General features: G+C 36.4%; 1 protein-coding gene across 1 annotated transcript in view; it reads left to right on the forward strand.

The window, feature by feature from the left end:
* sez6l (seizure related 6 homolog (mouse)-like) overlaps positions 1–21,853 on the forward strand; it is a 45,180-nt gene that overhangs the window by 20,059 nt on the left and 3,268 nt on the right. The window contains exons 2-15 of the mRNA XM_084104291.1: positions 7,630–8,061; positions 10,412–10,551; positions 12,088–12,283; positions 12,768–12,953; positions 14,190–14,361; positions 14,440–14,609; positions 15,391–15,585; positions 16,575–16,713; positions 16,931–17,127; positions 19,987–20,181; positions 20,300–20,491; positions 20,596–20,790; positions 21,116–21,151; positions 21,335–21,449. Coding sequence (XP_083960417.1) covers positions 7,630–8,061; positions 10,412–10,551; positions 12,088–12,283; positions 12,768–12,953; positions 14,190–14,361; positions 14,440–14,609; positions 15,391–15,585; positions 16,575–16,713; positions 16,931–17,127; positions 19,987–20,181; positions 20,300–20,491; positions 20,596–20,790; positions 21,116–21,151; positions 21,335–21,449 — 2,560 coding nt within the window. The remainder of the gene's footprint in view (positions 1–7,629; positions 8,062–10,411; positions 10,552–12,087; positions 12,284–12,767; positions 12,954–14,189; positions 14,362–14,439; positions 14,610–15,390; positions 15,586–16,574; positions 16,714–16,930; positions 17,128–19,986; positions 20,182–20,299; positions 20,492–20,595; positions 20,791–21,115; positions 21,152–21,334; positions 21,450–21,853) is intronic.

Genomic DNA, 21,853 nt, shown 5'->3' on the forward strand with positions numbered 1-21,853 from the left:
TTTTCTATAAAGAAAATGAATAGGATTTTTACTTCTGGAACTCTGCTGTTGCTCTCAATAGCGGCTGGCTTTTAGCAACATCCTGATAAAGACAACACTGTCTCGTGAAGATGAACACACTGTGCTTTATCAACAGCAGAAACGCTTGCTAAATCTCTCCAGGTTGTTGTGGCAGCAGCGTCTGACTGAAAATCCTCCAACTGCTCTCCAGGCTGCAATTATGACAACTGAATGCCTCTATTTTGATTTTGGCATATTCGCTTCGAACCGCTTTTGGATTTGATCCAGACACACAAAGGGAGGCGGGATAGTAACCATCAAGCGTTTGTACTCGGTTGACAGGATCGCAGGGTTTTTCCTGATCCAGATTGGTCGGGATCTTCCTCTTGTCAAGCGCTAGTGATGAAAAGACCATTGTGCCGCGTGATTGGCCCTCTTTCACCTCTGTTTGAATGTCAAAAGACGCTGCTGAGAGGAATTATTCTACTGCATTTCAAGAGACGACGAAAGTCCTGGAATAGGGCTTAGCCTACTGAGACAGAGAGCTTCAGCTAGAGTAACACGTGGTGTTTTTAACCGTGCTGTCATATTTCATAAAACACTTATTTATGTTGATGCACATACAGTTTGTTACACAAGTTGTTGTGTATTTACTTTCTAACAATAGGAACCCTTAAAAAAGTACAGTTGCGTTACTATGGTATACTCTTTTTTTGTACTACAATTTATCTCACTACAAAAATGTATTGTGGTAAATGGTAAAGACAGGACTTGTATTTATGTACCATGGTACTACATGATTATCATATTCGTATACCATGGTGTTTTGATGGTACTATGTTTAAGATACAAAAAAAATATGGTTTTACCATGATTATATGATGGTAGTACTTTTTGCAATTAAAAGCAAGATTCGGGACAGTTTTAGGTGTGTGTATACTGTTTGATTACCAGATTCATATATGTACAATTCAAAATCGATACTACAAAAAGCAGAAAACCCCCCAAAAAACTGCAGCTAGAAACTACATTTAGAAGCTCAGTCCAGTATTAGACATTAATATTTCTCGCATGGTTGAGCTGCCACTGTTTTTGCCTCTCCTGCGTTTTTCTCAGCACTGGCCATTTATTGAATTGCATTTCTTCTGTTTCCGCCGTCACTGTCAGGAAAGCTGTCTGAGTCATAATCCGACAGAATAAGCAGTGTGCGGGGGGACGGAAAGAAGCCGAGTCGAGGAAACAAGATAAAGAAGAGACAGAGGCAGCGGGAGAGCGAGAGAGAGAGAGAGAGAGAGAGAGACAGAGAGAGAGAGAGAGAGAGAGAGAGAGAGAGCGAGAGAGAGAGAAGCTGAAGTTGATGACAGCGAGAGGAGGATTAATTCCTCAATCAGCAGCAGTGTTGGACTGTGCTCTTAGTAATTGCTGTGCTGTTGGGGCCCCTGTGTTTGGGGCTCATTATCGCATGTGAATGAATGCCGTTCACGGGGCCAGCTCAACCGCACTGACATCACTGCAAGACGCATCGCTGGCTCGGTGTGGACGGCTGTTAATGTGTCTACATGACGTGAGCAATTTCTAACCGGTGGAAGAGTTCATTTATCATTCAGAGTAGCCGGGAAAATAACACCCTAGTCATATCTGGTTATTAAAGTTGGTGCGTGTGCTTTTTATTTTATTTTTTTATGGTTGATGTTGATAACTAGAGAGCGGGGTGATCCAATACATAGGATATAATTTATTACAATTCATATTTACAGTATGCATTGTTTTATTTGAATTTTTGTTTCTTGTATTCATTCACAAAAATAATATATAGTTAATATATGGTTTAAATAGATGCATATGTCACAATCACTGTAGATACGAGCACACAAAGATGAAGATGTAGATCAAAACTGAAGTCTTTAATATTCCACAAAGCAAACACAAAGTGGATCATTCACATCACATTGAAACACGTCACATTGAAACTCAAATGAAACAGGGAGACTTCAATACAAGATTAATCAAATCAGTAACTATAGAAACAAAATTAAAAACTAGGCAGGTGGAAAGACTCTAAACTTTACTGAATATAACCGTGACAGCATATATATATAGTTAATACAATTCGACATTATTCATTTCTGAATGGAATATTGCACTTTTTGTGTAATTTAATTCATTAATTTGCATATATATATATATATATATATCATTTGTATAATTATGTTTAAATCGTAATTTCATTATAAAAAAATAATGCATAATTATCATACATTCTACATTATTACTTGTTAGATTGAAAGTTGCATTTTGAATTTATCATATATACTGTATGTGTGTATATAATTTACATATTCTTGCAAATAAAAAGTCATAAAATCCACGTTATTTATTGTTAAATTGAATTTTCCATTTTAAATGAGATTTTTAATTGATTAATTAATCATTTTTTATGGTAAAATGTGTATTTTTTTTTTTTTTTTATAATTTATTGCTCAGTTGATTTAATAATTTACAGGTGGTTATGACATTTGCATGTCAATTACGACATTTGCAGCTATCTCGTATACGGAGGTTGCATACAGCAGAAAAGCGGTTTCGGTGATGAAAAGATTTTAATGTGTCTTCCTGCAGTTTCTGACTGGTGAAATAGTTCATTTGACATTCAAAATAGCAGGTTTGAAAACTAGCGTCATTAAAATTCTCTCTCTCTCTCTGTGGATAATGGCTCATGTCCTAACTATACAACCCCGTAGTGTTTAGTGGCGCTGGAGTTTCAGAGTCAGATGGTGTTGGCTTTGTCTGACCCACTTGCTATAAATAAAAGTCCAACGGCGTATAACAGCAATTCAACATGATGAAAAAGATCCAGTGAACAACGAAGTGAAATTGCTACTCTTTGTCCCTATAGATTAAATGATTGACAGAGATAACACCGTGCACTCGCAAACAGTGATCATGGAAGCTCTAGCCTCAAATCGAACCATTAATGGATGAAGGGTTGTTGTTGTTGTTTTAAACACTGAATTGCAACGGATGTTTTCTAAAATCCAATTTCTCATAGGTCAGAAGTTTTCATCATCTTATGAATACAAATCTCTTTAATACTTCAATTGTTTCTTTTAGACAGCAATTAGATTAGAAGATCAAAAGGAGGCTTTGCTGAAGTTGAGATTGTTCTTCTAAGAAAAAGACGCCTTGTAATCTGAAATATGTCTCCTCTAGAGTTTCAGAAGATATCTCAAACTGCAGACTTTAGTATCTTGGCAAATCTGAGAGCAATCAAAGGTAAAAGATGAACTCAAACACATTTCTCATCAATTTTTCTTAAGATCGATTTATCTGAGCTACTATCTACATTAATTGTATTGCTCTGTACTCTTACTGTGTTTTAATTACGGTCTGGATTGAGTCAGTTTTTCTCTTTTCGAAATTTTAGGACTAAGTTGATTCCTAATGAAGTAATTGAGAATGCTTGAGCTATGAATAAGCAACTTATGTGCAAAATATATATTTTCAGACATTTTCTGAAGTTCTGTTAAGAGGGTCATGATATGAGAAATGAAATGTTCCCTGATCTTTTGACATGTAAGAGGTCTTTGAACCATTAAAAGGGACCTATTATGCTTTTTGCATTTTCAGCTTTCTTTAATGTATGTGTAATGTTGCTGTTTCAGCATGAAAAAGCTCCGCAAAGTCACAAAGCACAAAGTCCCTCAGTGGGAGTTAATCATATCAGTGCCACTGTTTCTGAACTCCCTGAAACGCCTCCATTGTAGTCTTGAGTTTTCTTCTCCTCATTTAAATAATTCCCGCCCATGGAATACGCAAAAAAAGGGGGCGAGGTCTGGTTGAGTTGGTTAGTAGTGCATTGAACTCACAGTTATGGTAAGGGGCGTGACATTTCCCAAACACGCTCAAAGGAGTTGACCAATCACAACACACTGGTCCAGCCGACCAATCAGAGCTGCAACCAATCAGAAGAGAGGAGCTGCAACAAATATGTGAAAAACAATGTTTTTTAGTTTTTTTTGTTTTTTTTTACATTACTAGAAAACCTAAAAACAAAATCAAGACATCCTGTAAGTTTGATTGCTTAAAATTCTCCTCAATATAAACAAAACATCTATTTAACCCGGTTTTTATTTATTTATTTTTTAACATTTTTACTTACGGTAAAAAAAATTGGTACATTTGGTAAAACTTGGCAAATGTTTTGGAATTTGCTATGTGAACACACACAAAAAAAAACATGGACATGATTCGAAAAGGTTAAATGGTCCTGAAAAAAATTGTGCTGTTGTTGAAAATGAATGGGAGACGAATTTCATCTAATGGAAACTTTTGGTACTGCAGCCAAATAAAATCTTACTGAAAGCTAATTTTTTGAGATATCAAGCTTAAATTCGGAACCCAACTTGTTTAGATTTATGGCTTTGATTTTCTTGCAGTTTTAGAAATATATATTTTTGAAAATCTATGAAAATATATATTTCATATAAAAAATTTCAATAGCATTTTTGTATTCTGTAAATTCTGTAACTTTTTATCAATAATTTGCTAAGTGTCGTCTTTGAAAAGATATCAAACTTAAGTATGTGTTCCAAAGCATTCAAGATTTACAACAGTTTAAATTGGAAATTTAATTTTCAGGTTTATGCTCAAAAAGTGAATAAATGGATTATAACTACAGCATATAGTGCCATGAGCAAGACACCTAACCCCAGCTGCTCCCGACGAGCTGGATGGCACCTTGCATGGCTGACACCGCCGTCGGTGTATGAATGAGTGAGTGAATGGGTGAATGTGAGGCTATATGTATAGCGCTTTGGTGGCCATAGGTCTGTGAAAGCGCTATATAAATGCAGTCCATTTACCATTTACAGCATAGATATAATTTAATACAATAAAATCCCATAAAAATTCATTAATTTTATTGAAATATAAAAAATGCATTATTTTTGACTACCACACGAAGAGCATCAGAAGGTTAACCTAGCTCCGAAAATGCTTCCTTTGGATAAATGTGGGATCTGTGACATCACATGGGCAAAGACATTCGCATATGACTGCTTCTAGAGCAAGACTTCGAAGATTAGTCGAATAGATAGGCCCCGCCCATTGCCGTTCAGTCATTTACCGAGGCACAGTGTAATGGAGAGTTAACGTTTGCTGAAAGATGAAGCAGCCAACTGTACTGGATCTGACAGCAGCTGCATCACAAGTAAACGATTTCATAATGCTTTGACAGTTTTATGTGGATAATGTTTTTAATAGCAAGTGGGCGTTGATGCTGTTTCCTATGCAAGTGAGGTAAGCCAATCATAACAGTGGCTGTTTACTGACAAGCCTTAAAGGAGCGGCGCATTAAAACAGATAATTTCAGACAGTATTTTTCTGCATACAAAAAAAACCTTTATTAACATTTATGAACCTCAAGAAACATATATAAAAAAATTCTAAATCCATTTCATGACACCTTTAAATATATATGTTATAAATCAAGTAGTCAACTGTCTTCTTGTTTGAATCTCTAATAAATTCAGAATTGCTTATATTGAACAGAAGTGCATGTACATTGTACATGGACCAATTAACTTTCACCAGAGGACAAAGTGGCCCTGTGCACGCCACGTCAGGTGCTTTCCTCTTGTACTTGCTTTCATTACATGTTTTATTGCTCAGACAACGTCCGTGGACAACACTCTATCACTCTCCGAGGGTAATAGCTTTTTTCGCCAGAGTAATTTAATTGATCAGGCACTTCTTCTTTTTTTACCTTGAGGAATGGCCACTGTGCTGAAAAAGCCAACAGAGATTAGAAGTCGTATGCATCTGAATTAGTTTGATATGGAAAGATTTAGTATATTGTATTGTAATGTAATTCCACACTATATATATAGAATTATTATTATTTTTTTATTATGATCATTATATATATATATATATATATATATAAATTCCAATTTTTTTATGTGGTCGCATACTTTTGGATCCTTACTGTATGTGGGAGTATATATATAGTGCAGAAAAAAAATCTTTTTTGGTTAAAGTCCAATTTAAACATGAAAATTTGATGTCACTTTTTATGTCTAGCTGGCTCATTGACATCCTTTTTGGCAGAAAATGAAAGGTTGAGGTGTCTCAGTGGGCATGAGAATGAGTTCAGGCTGTGGGTTGGCGCGCAGGAGGTGAAGCTCCACATATTAACACACGTAGGAAACGGCGTGTCGGCGCATTTCTTACGGCGTCGTTTCTCCGACACGCTTCATTTGCGTTCCAGTCCATCCTCCCCGTGAAGGACTGTCTGCAAACCTGAATCAGCCGCACAGGAAGAGAGAGAGTTTGAATAACTTGCCGTCCTGGCAGTGGTCCACTCAGCCTGACAGACCCAGAATAGTGCTGTGAAAACTAGATTCCCCTTTAGCTTGATCTCCCTCCTCTTTTACACCGACCCCTCATCAGTGAGACTGCCCTGAATGAACACAGCCGTGGAAGCCTGCACTTTACCAGAACCTTATCGCAAATCATGCGTAGTATTGCACTTTGCATTTGGCAACATGCTTTTCCAGAGGAAAATTGTATAGCTCAGAGGTTGATTTTTATTGCTCACATTCCACTCACACCTTCTGAAAATGGAAAAATGTCTTATTTTTCTACAATTTCTTAAACATTAACTATGGAGTTAGAAAGTTACATTATGGTTTTATAATATCCAGCTATTTTCTTATCATTATTTGTAGCAAATTATTTGTGGTAAAAGGTGGTTAAGGATACTTTTTCTTTTATCTTTACACATGAAATATTTTATTGCAAAACATTTTTTTTTTTTTGTGGTGGAGCCAGTGAAAATGGTGACATGTGACACCATGTTTTAAAGGTACATTACAGAGCAGTGTTATTTTAGTATATTTTATGAAGTATTTCATATGAACAATATTTTATTTTTATGTTTTCAGATTTTACTTGTTTTTTTTTTTTTTAAATGTTACTATTTAGTTTTAATTATTATCTTTTTTACCTTAAACTAAAAAGTTAGTTGCCTTGCCAAGGCAAAATTTAAAATTTTCATTTAGTTTAATTTTAAAATTTAAATATAACATTTATTTTGTTATATTTTAGCTTTATTTGAATTACCAAACATGTTTTAAATAGTTTTACAATGGAAAATATCCCATGAGGCCACGGGAAAGGTTTTCTGAATGGCAGTGAACAGACGTAATTGACCCTGGTAGATCACATGACTATGACAACATGGCTAATGTAGAATGTTCTGATTACATTCATATAGAACATTTAAAAAAGTGATCTGTCGCTATATTCAAAATAAGTACCTACTCAAAGTATGCAATTTCAGACGAAGCCGTGGAATATAGCGCTATAAAAGTATGGATAGCAGCTCAGATGATCTGAACTTGGAAGTATTTGATGAGAAATGTTCAGACTTTTGTTTGCAGACTTATCTTGACATTTAGACATGAGATCTCTTACTGGGCTCTTTTTCTCACGAGACAAGTTTGAGAAGCAGAGCAATTTGCACTCCATTGCTGTCTTGGACAAGCAAGTGGGATATCAGTTAAGTTTGCAGGAAGCAACTTGGTTACTCCCTACTAATTGTTCTCAAACTCTTTTTCTTTGTCCCAGATGAGACCGATTTGACCCCTCCACCCAGCCTCACTCCAGTGATGCAGGTACCAGCCCCTAAAGAAACCCCCAGAGGAGTTGCATCCATGGGGCAGGACTTCCTAGAGTCTGTCCTGTCAGGCAAGGATCATCTTCTGGCCCAGAAGGGTGTGACTCTTCCCAGTGGTTTACCCCCTAATCTGATGCCCATGTTGGGGAAGGGGCTCGAGGCCGGAGCGGATGCCCTGTCCCCCGACCAGCCCTTCCTGAAGAAGATGCTCCCTGCACACCCCACTTTACCTCCAGCCTACGACCTCCCGACCGAACCCCCGGAGGCCGTCGCAACTCCGAGCTGGGATACCGATGCTCCAACCGCACACACGAAGCCTTCGCTCACCGATGCGGTTCCCACCACTGTGAACGTTGACACAGTGTCTGGTGTTCTCACCTCAGGTAAGACCGAGTTTCAGAGAAACCTGAATCACGAATGAGGCATTCTACTGACGGTTGCTAATTGTTCCTCATGCTGCTGCACATTTACATATAGTTGACCTCTAATTAACTTCATCGCATTACCAGCACAGTCTCGCCCAGTCTCAGTGAAAGTGAATGACGTGTGGTTGCTTTCCCACTGAAAATCATTGGCTAGCTGGGTTTCCGTTCACTTTTTATGCAAATGTTTTGAGATTGCTTAAAAAGTGCTGGGTGGAAACCCAAAGATCTGAATCGAATATCCAGAATGCTCACTTCAAGTGGAGACATGCACATCAAAAAAAGTCATGTGACTGAATAATGTGCTCAGATGCAGTGTTTTTTTTTAGGTGTGTTCGACTTGCGGAGACTGTTCGGTGTTTGACACCAAAGTACCACAAGAGGAGACGAGAAAGCATTATTTCAAATTGCTCCCGTGGTACTTTGATGTCATACAACGCTTTAAGACGAACACAACTATTGTTAACTAAAACTATTTAAAAAAAAATTGTTTAATTGAAATTAAAGCCTAAATAATATGAAACATTAGATGAAAAATCTGGTTCAGATTACACAATATTTTTGTTTGTTACGATAGTCAGCAGTGTCAGATTATGCGATTTTGACTATTAAATTATTGTCGTGTCGTGGACAAGTCACATGTCAGACTACAGGTTGCTTCCCAACCAATCATCACTAGCCATCTTTAACAACGTGCGTGATGTCATCGAGAAGGCGGAACTAGAGACTGACGTTCAGCTTCCGGCTTCTGAACTGGTTGCAGTTCCACTCTGGTTCCAAATGAGGGCGCTCACAGGACGAGTGCAGAATGAATGGAGGTCTATGGCGCTATACCCCTCAAAATCCACTTTTCTCAGGATATAATTTTTTTGTCTAGTAATTTGAATGTTGTATTCGAAAGGAGATGCAAAGAAATTACACATTGCTGGGTGTTAGATTTTTTAGAGTCACTTATTCGCTTTAAAAAGCCTTGTCTTTTGACGTCAAAAAGCCTTGTCAAAAAGTGTCAATGACGTCATACACATCGTACGACCAGAGATACTGCTTTACGGCAATCCTTCAGTCACTTTGGTGCTTTCGCGCTCTGCACTTTCTATTCTCTTGAGGCATTGACAACACAGCTGACACAGGGAAATACAGTTTTTGTTTTGTTGTTTTAAAAGACCACGCCGAAAATGTACACGATGCCATCAAGCGGTATCTCTGGTCGTAATCAGTCCTTCACTGACCAATCAGCGTTCATTAGCAGAATGCTAGCGTGTTATGGGCAACAACAACTCAACCTGTAAGAAATCGAAAGGACATAAGTACTCGTTCATTCAACTTTCGACCTATAACCCATGTTGAACTTGCAAAACCTACAATCAAATCAGAGATTTCCTAACGGCAATCGGGTGAAAGAGACAAATTTAGCCGTCTAGCCCCATAGACTCCCATTCATTTTTGCACTCATGGGCGATCGCCCCCAGTGGAACTCTGGTGGACGGGCTCTGGCTTAACTCTTTCCCCGCCATTGACGGAAATTTTCAGCTTTCTGTGTTTTCACTGTTATATGGTAGGGGGCGCTATTACACATCTTCTGAACAAGCACTGAATCTCCTGATCAAAACACAGATGAAGAAGAAGCAGAAACAAGCGATATCATATGTAGGGAATGCATATGTAAAATAACGCGATCATCAACATTTAACAGCATATAAATCAAAACTGCCTAATGTTACTGAATCAAATGTCGACCCTGACTATCATTTCATATAAATAATATCAAATGAGTAATAATTCTGAAAAAATAACACTGCTACTATCCAATATCTGTTGTGATGACAAACATTTTGTCAATGTGCTCTAAACTGTAATGTTCTGTAAAAAGTAATTTGCCAGTGTCTATTCGCACAAATTGCACAATTTTATTTTTAGTACTAATAACAGCATATTACATGACATTTTGAGTTAATACCCAGATAGCATCTGTCACTTTTTGCATTAGTGTAAACAAGATATTTGTTGCTAATTATACTTGTTGCAAACAGTGTCAATTTACACTTAGCATAAATAGCTGCACAAGATATATTTGCGATAATTTCCTCCAGAAGTGATTTTGTTTCGTGAATTTTTTCGCAAATTTCCCCATGAATAAAATTTCCAGCTTGAATGAAAACATAGCTAGTTTGAAACTTTTGACCTGAAGCGTACAGCTCAGTGATGTAGATGTTTCTCCTGACTGTTGTTTTCCTTCTCAAATCCCCTTTTTAGAAATTCTCAGATGAACAGTTGGCTTTTTTAATGTCGTCTGTCTGGCATTTTCCTGCAGCTGTAACAAACTGCAGGGTCAATTTCACCGACCCAGAGGGCTACATCGATTCTTCAGACGATCCTCCTCTTCCCGAAGGAGCGTTCCTGCAGTGCACGTACACAGTGACGGTGTACACAGGCTACGGCGTGGAGCTACAGGTACACTTACAGCTCTTCGGTGTTCAGATTTGCAGACCTTTTAATACGAGGTTTGAATATTGCATCCATAAATTATACTTTCCCCCTCCTTCAAACGATATGACAAACTGCGCTGGTTTCTCTTGACTGAATAGGCACCTGTTAATGCATGAATCTCTTTAAATGACATGCTAATAGACTGTGTAATTCAACAAATAACCAGCTGCAGAACACCGACCACAGCATGTGGCCCCGAGGGAGTTATCTGGAAATGCAATCTGCTGCCTAACAAGCTTCTTTTTTTTTTCTTTTTTTTTCTGCAATGCAATCTGATTTCTCCTGTGCCTTGCACATTTTCCCAACACCCTCGCTCGGATACAGGTGACTGCGCTTAACAACTCTGTGTCCAGTCGAACGTGCCCTCTAGTGGCGGATGGTGTAATTGCAGGGATCTAATTACTGGAGTTGAGCACTTCGGGCCGGCAGCAGCCGTGTGTTCCCAGAGAGCCGGAGCCACACAAGCAGATGTTAATGAGAGAAACGGGGGCTTGTTGCCGCAGTGCCCGCGTGTTGCCTGCTGTAATCCCGTGTCCACGTCCGCTCTCCCTCTGCGGATAATTCATGCCCGTCACATAATCTCTAATTAGCCTACCACTTTAATCCACAGCCAAAGGCCTGCTGTGCTTCTGTGTGTCTGTGTGTGTGTTAAATATTCTGTCTCAAGAGATTAAAACACTTCCAATTAATTTGGTATGTATACACACACTGTCCTCATGGGATCGGATGAAATATGGATAATCCATGCTGGCCGTGATATGCTTTAAACGTGAAATCAAAATGCACACTTTTTACTTCCTACATTATTACTGTTTATTGGTGCATGTTGTTTCAAAGAAAAACATGTTGTTCCTGTCATTAATTTTCTCTGCCTCTGAAATGGTTTTATTAAATCATTAAAAAAAATATCAATGAAAATTATGCAATGTAACACCAATGACACATTTAAAACGATGTATTTAAATTAATAACTTTTTAACATGGTGTGAAAAATCACTATGTAAACTTTTGAACAACCTTTGAAATGTTTTATATTTTAAATTTTCTGATGTTGATAATGTATGTGTGGTTTTTTACACACACACACACACACATATATATATATATATATATACAGTATTGTCATTTTTGTTTTTATTATTATATCATAATTATGTATCAAATATTTTGATTAATATCAGTATGTATAAAATTTGGCACAAATAAAAATAATATTTTCACACACACACACACACACACTTATATTGAAGTTTCTTGACTATTTGAAGTAATTTTAATGATTAAAAAGAGACATTGTCTCTATTTTTTGAGAATTACCGATACATGGAAGTACCATGGTATTATCATCAGATACCATCATTGTACCATGGTACACATTACTTTTTTGTTCTCAAATGAACTTGATAATATGTTAATGTGAATGTCGTACTGTACATGCTCTGCATACTTCTTAATGTATTGTGGTTTTCTTACAAGATGCTTGGCATTCCTTTGTTGTAGGTCAAAAGTGTCAACCTGTCAGAGGGCGAGCAGCTGTCAATCAGAGGTGTAGATGAAGGCGGAGCCTTGCTCGTACTGGCCAATCAGACGCTTCTGGTGGAAGGTCAGGTGATCCGCAGTCCAACCAACACGCTGTCCGTGTTCTACCGCTCGTCTCCAGAGGGAGGAGTCGGCATGTTCCAGCTGCATTATCAAAGTGAGTCTTTCAAAACAAGCCACTTATGCATTAAACAGGGCATCTTTGGGATTTGTGGAGATAATTGCTCTTTTACATAAAACTGTAAAGTTTATATAATATTACGGTAATGAATCCCACAGCAGCTTGTGTAAATGTTAAAAATGCTCCTCATCCAGAAGTCTCAGTAATTTACTTTGCCTTCAAACTTTTTATTGAAAAATTCTCTGTTTGTTTAATTTGCTCGGTTATCTAACTCGATAGCTTCTGCCATGTCCATTAACCGGCTAATGTTGTAGTTTCACTCCAGGGCTCATTTCACAAGGCTTTCTTGTTGCTGCCTTGGTTGCAATTTCTTTTGATTAGTGTTCTCGAGCGGGATTATCATACATTTTACTCATAAATGATTCAACAAATAATTCACCCTCCAAAATATCTGCCATTATTTACTCATATCTCATAAAAAGAGAATTTTAAAAAGGATAATCTGAACTTTCTTGTCCAGTTTTTCGCCTGAGTTGTGCCCTACCTCGACGGCCTCATTTTGGGGAGGTGTCAGTAAAAGATCTGCATCCCGGAGGAACGGCTCATTTCCAGTGTCACATGGGATACCACCTGCAGGGGGACGCCACCCTCACATGCCTGAATGCCTCGCTGCCTGTGTGGAGCCAACGCGAGCCAAGCTGCAGGGGTGAGACTCGGAGAATCACAGGAACTGCTGGGAAAAGTGCTGAAATGTTAATATTAATAATTAGTATTCATTTGAACAAACCTATATTCTAAACATATTCTCACCTGGAAGAGAAATAAAATGGGTTGAAAAATCCCATAGACTTTACATTGATGGAGATACCAGAGTCATATCTAGAGACTTGGGCATGGGCAAAATCCTCATCTACAGATCATCTCGATAAAGAGCTTTTTTCCTCTTCTCCCATGCTTTCTCAAGATAATTGGCTAATTTATATGTTTCACATGTGAACAGCCATCTCAGTCTTTGAGCATCATTCATATTTACCAAATCAATCTCTGATTTTATCCTACAAAACAGAAAATCACGCTGTTCACAATAAAATGGACAATAGAAAATGGAACTCATTTTCTATATCATTCAAACAACACATGGGACAGATCCGTTTTTCCTCTTCTAAATTAACATATCGTCCTGTTTCAACAGTCAAAGGTAAAACACCAGATCTCAATTGAGCACACAGAGATCTTTGCCTTTTTGACAAATTATATACAATATAATTCTCTGTGCCATATTTCGGTTTTATCATCACAAAAATACGCAATTTTGGCTTAGCCCATATATCGTCGTTTATATATAATAAATATTTCATTTTTATTTTATATTTATTTTTTTCTGTCTGAAAAGAATTTATATTTTAAGTTAATATACATTTTAATATAATATATAATCTATAAATGTATTCTAATTTTATATATATATATATATATATATATACAGTATACTGTATATGTATATAATATGAAATTGTTATGAAAACAATTTATAAAAATACATTTTTTATATTTATATTATTGAAAAAACTAAATATTTATTATTTATAAATATATTTTTATAATTACAATATATAAAATTATATATATATATATATATATATATATATATATAATATAAATGTATATAAAAAATCTACAGTATATATGTATATAATATGAAATTGTTATGAAAACAATTTAGAAAACAATTTATAAAAATTTTTTTTATATATTTATATTATTAAAAAAACTAAATATTTATTATTTATAAATATATTTCTATAATTAAAATATATATAAAATTTTATATATATATATATATATATATATATAAACACATTTAATATTATACTTTCTTTTATTGTTTATTTTAAAAAGTGAATCATAAGCCTGGCTCTTATTGGCACATGTTCTTTTGAAGCTTTGTGTGGCGGGGTTGTAAAAAACGCCATGGTGGGCCGCGTTCTGTCCCCCTCACCCCACTCGGGCCCTAACAGCACCCTGGACCGCAGCTGCTCTTGGTCCCTGGAGGCTCCTAATGGCCAAAGGCTGCACCTGCATTTGGAGAGAATGGTGTTGGGTCCGACAGACAGGTAAATGCACGTATCATCTAAATCAATGCATTCTTTTTATATGTATATAAGAGGCTCAGCCTTTCTCCCATGACACAGGCTTGTCTTATGGAGCGGCCTCGACGCAGGATCGGTGGTCCTGTTTGATTCCGGCCGCGGCGGCCCGATCCCGTTCGAGGGAGTGATCAGCGAAGGCCCGGCTGTTCGGGTCCAGTTTATAACAGACCAACCTAACAGTCACAACACTGGCTTTAATATACGTTACGAAGGTACGCCAGTTTGATCTCTGCGAAACTGAATGTACAGTGGCCCAAAAAGCATTTAAACATTTAAGTAACACTTAAAAATGTATGAATTCCATTGCATTAGATAAAAGTTTTTAGGAACATTAGATCTACATTAGACTAACATTTGAACTCTTTCCTATTTTTTATCATTTAAAACACAAAATAAAAGTGACATTTTATGAAGTGTTGTACTTGAAAAATGTGCTTTTAAATAAATAAATTTGGTTTGATATTTTATCTTAATGTCTTATATCTAATATTTTTATGGTAACAATAAGTACATTTGTTAATGCATAATGAGCAAGACATTTATTACTATTACTAATTTTTATTATGGAGCAAGTATTTATTTATAATTGGTAACGCAACTGTTAATAAATGCAACTGTTCATTGTTAGTTCATGTTAGCTCAAGTCCATTAAATAATAATAAAAAGATACATCTTTTGATTTTAATAATCTTGAAATGAATTTAGTAAATCTTGAAATGAAAATTTACCAAGATTAATAAATGCTTTAGAAGTATTTTGTATTGTTAGTTCATGTTCACTAATGTGAACAAATAACAAATGGAACCTTATTGTAAAGTTATTTTTTTTATCTCATGCATTAACATATATTTTAATATATGTTATATATAATATATTTTAATTTAATAAAATATATTTAAACATATATATAAATAACAGCTAAGGTTAACATGTTTCTCTGGATTGTTTATTGTTACTCTATAGCTAACAGAACTTCTAATTCTTCACGTTTAGCATTCGAGAAGGGCCACTGCTATGAGCCGTACATCCAAAATGGAAACTTCAGCACGACAGACCCGACTTACGGCGTTGGGACGGTGGTGCAGTTCACCTGTGACCCCGGGCACTCGCTGGAGCAGGGCCCGCCCGTCATTGAGTGCATCAACACACGAGACCCCTACTGGAACGACACAGAGCCCCTCTGTAAAGGTAGATCGTCACACTACGGCACTACGTTACATAATGCACATCACTACAAGATAACATTAATCCTTTACTAAATGTCATGGGATGGCAGATTAGCAGCTAATTGGCACTTCTTCTCTAATTATGTTATGGTAATTGCATTGAATGTTAATGGCATTTTAATATCCAAAAACAGCCTTTCATCTAAGAAGTGCTTTTTAGAATTTCGTATTTTTTGCTGCTAGGCTGAATAATATTTTCACGGCCTAATCATCGGGTAGTGGATGAGTATTAGGTATTGCTCTATATTTAACCTTGTTGTAATTCATCTTTAGACAGGATAAAGGAGGTTTTCTGTGACTGACAATAGGTCATAACAGCTGAACATAACACTGGTCGACCCCACATGATGTATTACACATGCTTGATATCGCTTGGATGTCACATGCAATTAATATCGAAATGCACAGGACACACTTCAGAGAATAATGAAAAAATTATATATATATATATATATATATATATATATATATATATATATATATATATATATATGTTTGTGAATGTGTGTGTCAATGTATAAATTAACTTACACTTTATATTATATGTACACTGTTTTTAATAACTATTAGACAGTTATTTATTTATTTTATTATTATTTTACTTATTATTTATTTATTTGTAATTATATACCGATTTAATACCAAATTACATACCTGCTGATATTAAAGACAATATCTGAAAACATAAATATAATAAATATATTATTAATAAATATAAAAAATAAATTACTGTGTGTGTGTGTGTGTGTGTGTGTGTGTGTGTGTGTGTGTGTGTGTGTGTGATGTATATGTATATATATATATATATATATATATATATATATATATATTAAATATATTATAAAGATGCTAATTGTGACATGACAGACTTTTGAAATTTGTTCCACTGATTCATGAGACAACAATGTGACAGAGAAATCAATGTGACGCGTGTGTATGTGGACTCTGCAGCTCTCTGTGGCGGTGACCTGTCCGGCCCCAGCGGCGTTATTCTGTCCCCAAACTGGCCCGAATGGTACGGGGAGGGCGAGGATTGCAGCTGGAGGATTCACGTCGGCGAGGACAAGCGCGTTCTGCTGGACGTGCAGCTGTAAGTCCGTCTGGAACATTCTGTTCTGAGAACAACAGCGAAGTCTGCGGGTTTAGCTGCTCTGGTGGCTGATGCGTCAAGCTGATGCTGAAATCCAATGAAACCCACAGACCTGCTGGATGCGATGACTCACCAAACCGCCTGAATGACTCGTTCATTTTCTCATTTCCTCCCACACCACTCACCTATCTCTCTCTCTCTCTCTCTCTCTCATTAGCTTAAATCTGAGCGACAGTGATATGCTAACTATTTTGGATGGAGATGAGGTCACAACACGTATATTGGGCCAGTTTGTTGGGGGCACCAACCCGTTTAAGATGTCCTCCTCGACCCCTGACCTCACCATCACCTTCCACTCAGACCCAGCCGGCCTGGTCTTCGGGAAGGGTGAGGGTTTTATCATCAACTACATGGGTAAGGACACTCGAGCTAATGGCACCAGTTAAGAGGCATAAATTAGATTCAGTCTCATGCATCTTGCAAACAGGCTAGAAGAGTGTTTTCAAAACCTGATTGTCTGGAGATGAAGAGAGTTTTGTTTGTATAACATATAAACTATCTTTGAGAACACATACTTTAATATTATTTTTCTTAATATTTCTATTTAGCTGTAATTTATTTTTATTTTAGATTTATTTTTAGTCATTTTAGTACTTCAACTTCATCTTATTTGTATATATACAGTAATATTAAACAAAATATTTGATACATAATTATAATAAATATATATTATAAGAAAAATGTATTTATAAGAATTAATAAAATAAGCAATAAATACTGTATATATAGTTTTTATTTTAGTTATTTTATTTCAGTTAGTTGCCAATATTTCATCTAATATTTAAAGATTTAATTTATTTCAGCTTTATTTTTATTATATTTATTTTATTTAAAATATATATATATTTTTAATTGGTTTAGTTTTTAGTTGTAGTTTTAGTTTTAGTTAACAGTAACAACACTAGACCAGACTTTGTTGATAGTCAAAAGTCTGGCTAAACTAAATTAGTCGGTCACAGTATTTCTTTTCCCACCTCCCCCTGTTAAAGACAAGCTTTATACACAAACGTTCAGTCTGGCATGAGTGTCACGAACTCACAGAGAGTCTCAATGCAACTCTTTCTTTTCAAATTACTTCAACCGATCCATTATGTTCTCAAGTGGTCTGCATGCATTTTAGTCAATGCTTTTTTCCACTCAGGCACAACTATTCATCTCCCATCATCCTCTTCTCCTCCTTCTTTTTCCTCGCTGCCCTCATTCATTCACATTTAGTTTTGTCTCTGTCCTCTCCCATAGGAAACACACACACACACACACACAGCATGTTTGCATGTAATCTCCAGTAATGGCTTGAACTAAAGAGACAGAGATACTCTTTTTATGTTCGTATAATGGTAGAGGATAAAGTTCCCAGGAAAATAAAGGTCACCGAAGCCCTATGAATTCACAATGGCTGCCAAGTTGCTCATGATCAATCCGCTCATGAACTGATTGAATGTGGAATCTAAAGGAAACCCCATTAGCACTGCGCTAACATCATACACGAACATCCGGCCATGCTAAGAATAATTGATCTGTTGAAAAACTGTTTTGAATGCCTTTTAAATAAAAAATTCATTTATATTTATTTATAATTATTTTGCCAGCTACAAGATCTGAAATCTTATGAATAAAGCTGTCAGAGCACTGACCTAGTGGTTAGCGCACATGCTCCTACACACCAAGCCGACACGTTCGTGTAGGTTTCAAGTTGCCTCTTTGATTCTCAAAAGGCTAAAAATAATATCAAAACTAGAGTTTTCATTTCCTAATAATGAGTGAGTGAGTGGTGCATAAGTCCCTCCGAGATGCTAGGGTGTTGCGGGTGGTTGTTAGCTGTTAGCGCTTTGCTGTGTGGTCACCAGAGTGTTCTTGGTGTTTGCTAAGTGGTTACTTACTGACCTAGGTTAATAAAATCCACCCTCAAGTGATATTCTGGTCTCTATGACTCAGATCCCTCCTTTAATCTATGTAGATGGGACTTTAATTATTCGCAAGGCAAAAACTGTGAGTTCAGTCGCTTAAAAAAACAATAACACACCTCTTAAGGCAAATCTAATGTGTATAGATACTGTACTAAAGCTTCATTCTGCTATGGAATAAAAAATAAAAAAGGTGATCTCACAATTCAGACTTTTTCTCCCTGTAATTCCAAGTTTATATCTCGCAATTTAGACTTTATTTCCCAGAATTTTATAGGAACACTCCACCGTTTTTTGAAATAGGGCTTATTCACATTCTTTCATGCATTTAGATAGGTGGGTAAATATATTTTTGTCTCAGTGCATGCATTGTTTTGGTTTGACAGGGTCGGCGCTAGCTTAGCTTAGCACAATGAATGGAATCCTTTGTTGCCAGCTAGCATGTCCTGAGTAAAAGTGATCCAAAAAAAAAAAAAAACCCACGTAATTACTTCTTGTGGCCTGCGTATTCACAACGAGTACAAATAGCGATGCAGATTAACACTATGTGATTTCTTAGGCAGATATTGACTGTGGGAAGCACAGGCGAAGCACGGCTACTTAGGCGAAGCACAGCCACTTGGGCGCAGACATATCACGCAACACATGAAATATACAGCGCCGACCCTGTCAAACTAAAACAATGCATGCACTGAGACAAAAATGCATTTACCCACCTATCTAAATGTATGAAAGAATATGAATAAGCCCTATTTCAAAAAACGGTGGAGTGTTCCTTTAAGTTAATAATTCATAATTCATAATTCATTCTTTTCTCTCAGAATTGTGGGATACAAACTTCTAATTCCAAGTTATAAAGTCTGAATTGTGAGATAAGTTGCGATTTATTTATTTATTTAAAAAAAAATTGTGGTGGAAACACGCTTCCATAGTACTGTACAAGCATGTACGTATTCTTATGCACATGTATGTATATACTTTATATTTGAATGGTCTTGTAGATGAATGCGTGTACACTGTGTATATAGGTGAAAACTTTCAATTTTGATGAGACAACATATATCCTATACATACTTGACATACTTTTGTATTAAATTGTGTATTGAGTTGTGTGTGTATATATATATATATATATATATATACTGTATATACACTATATTATACAGTATGCTTACAAACTTACAAATCGATTTGAAAGCACTAATATATATAATTATGTCAATAATGTCAAATTATGCACAAAAAAACGAATTTCTAACTTATGTGTGAGAAACAGAAGAAGTTCAATCATTTTACCCCTGTTTTCCAGAGGTATCACGCAATGACTCGTGTCCAGATCTACCTGAGATCCAGAACGGCTGGAAGACCACGTCTCATGCAGCGCTGGTACGCGGAGCTCGCATCACTTATCAGTGCGACCCGGGGTACGACCTCGTGGGCAGTGAAACCCTGACCTGTCAGGTGGACCTAAGCTGGAACACCCAGCCTCCGTTCTGTGAGAAGAGTGAGTCAAGCATAGTTGGGTGTCTTTGCTAATTGGAGTCTGAAGAACTTTTACTTTCAGCAGATTCAAATGTCATCCTTCTCAGCTTTGTCTCTTTTTCATCCCTTCCCCTCAATAGTTATGTACTGCACAGACCCTGGACACGTGGAGCACTCCACACGGACTCTGTCTGATCCCAAACTCTTAGTTGGCACCACTATCCAGTACAGTTGCATTCCCGGATTTATCCTGCAGGGCGGCGCCACACTCACTTGCTATGGTCGAGAACCCGGCACCCCTGTTTGGACGTCTCGCTTGCCACATTGCGTTTGTGAGTTCCCGCAAATGTTTTGTCCAAAATTTCTGTATTTTATATTTAAATCCTTTTTTTAGCCCTCAATTATTCCTGATTTTATTTCTTACACTGTATAATAGCGGAAGAGTCCGTGTCCTGTGAGAATCCCGGCCTTCCTGACAACGGCTACCAGATATTGTCTAAAAGGCTTTACCTACCGGGAGAGTCTCTAACCTTCATGTGCTACCAAGGCTATGAGCTCATTGGTGAGATTGCCATCAAGTGCATTCTGGGAAATCCCTCATTTTGGAGTGGTCCATTACCTCTTTGCAGAGGTAAGGAAAGATATTTACAGAGAATTTGTATGTATATAAATGTGCAGGGGTTTATCCCTCACGCCTTTTTTATTATAAAAAATATTAATAATATTTTTTTACATTTAAAAAAAAATGTTGATCCCAACAATTGCATTTTGTTTTCTATTTATAACTACCCTAATGAAGCTGCATAACAGATATTTAATGAATATTCAAATAAAATATGTAAATATCTGTGATGTGAACACAAATAAATTGTCATGTTCATTGTTATTGTTTTATTATATTATTATATCATATATTAAAAGCTGAAATATATATTATTTTCCCCTAATATTTTCAGTCAATCATGAATGTTCTGGCAATCATGCACTAGAGGGTAAGTTTTATTGTTTAATGTACTAATGTAAGCAAAGGTTTGAATTTTTATAGATTGTATCTCAGTGTTTACCCATTGTTACCCTTGTTTTATAAAGTTTTTATAAAGTTTTGATGGTTGTTGTAGTGGGTAAAGCAGTCGAAAATGAATTCTTAATGTATTTCATCTTTGTATCTTGTCTAGTGGCTGAGGCTGCTGCAGACTCTTCTTTTGACGGGGGAAGTATGGCTCTAGCAATATTTATACTAGTGTTGCTAGTGTCTGTTTTACTGGGAGGGGCCTACATCTATGTCACAAGGTGAGCAATATACTGTGTAAAGTGTTAGTATTACTAATAGAGTGCATTAGCACCTGCACCCTTTTTCAGCAGCACTGGTTCTGGAAGTATTTTTTCATTAATTTTTCCCATAGGGATCTTAAAATAGTCGTCGTTAAAGAGTTAAAAGTAGGGATGCACTGATATGAAAATTTTGTCCGAGACCGATAACGATAATTCTTTATATTTGAAAGCCGATAACCGATATATTGGCCGATAAATATTAATAAAAAATGTTATATCATTTTTGAGAGCCTGATTACAAAAACAAAAGTCTCACCATTAAAAGCCATATCCCAAGCAATTATAATTTTATATATAGCCTATGTGACAGACTTGCTCTGCACATGTTGCACTTAATTGTATTTTCCAATCATATTTCAAGC

This window comes from Abramis brama (genome assembly GCF_963993115.1).
Source record: "Abramis brama genome assembly, chromosome: 25".
Classification (NCBI taxonomy): domain Eukaryota; kingdom Metazoa; phylum Chordata; class Actinopteri; order Cypriniformes; family Leuciscidae; genus Abramis; species Abramis brama.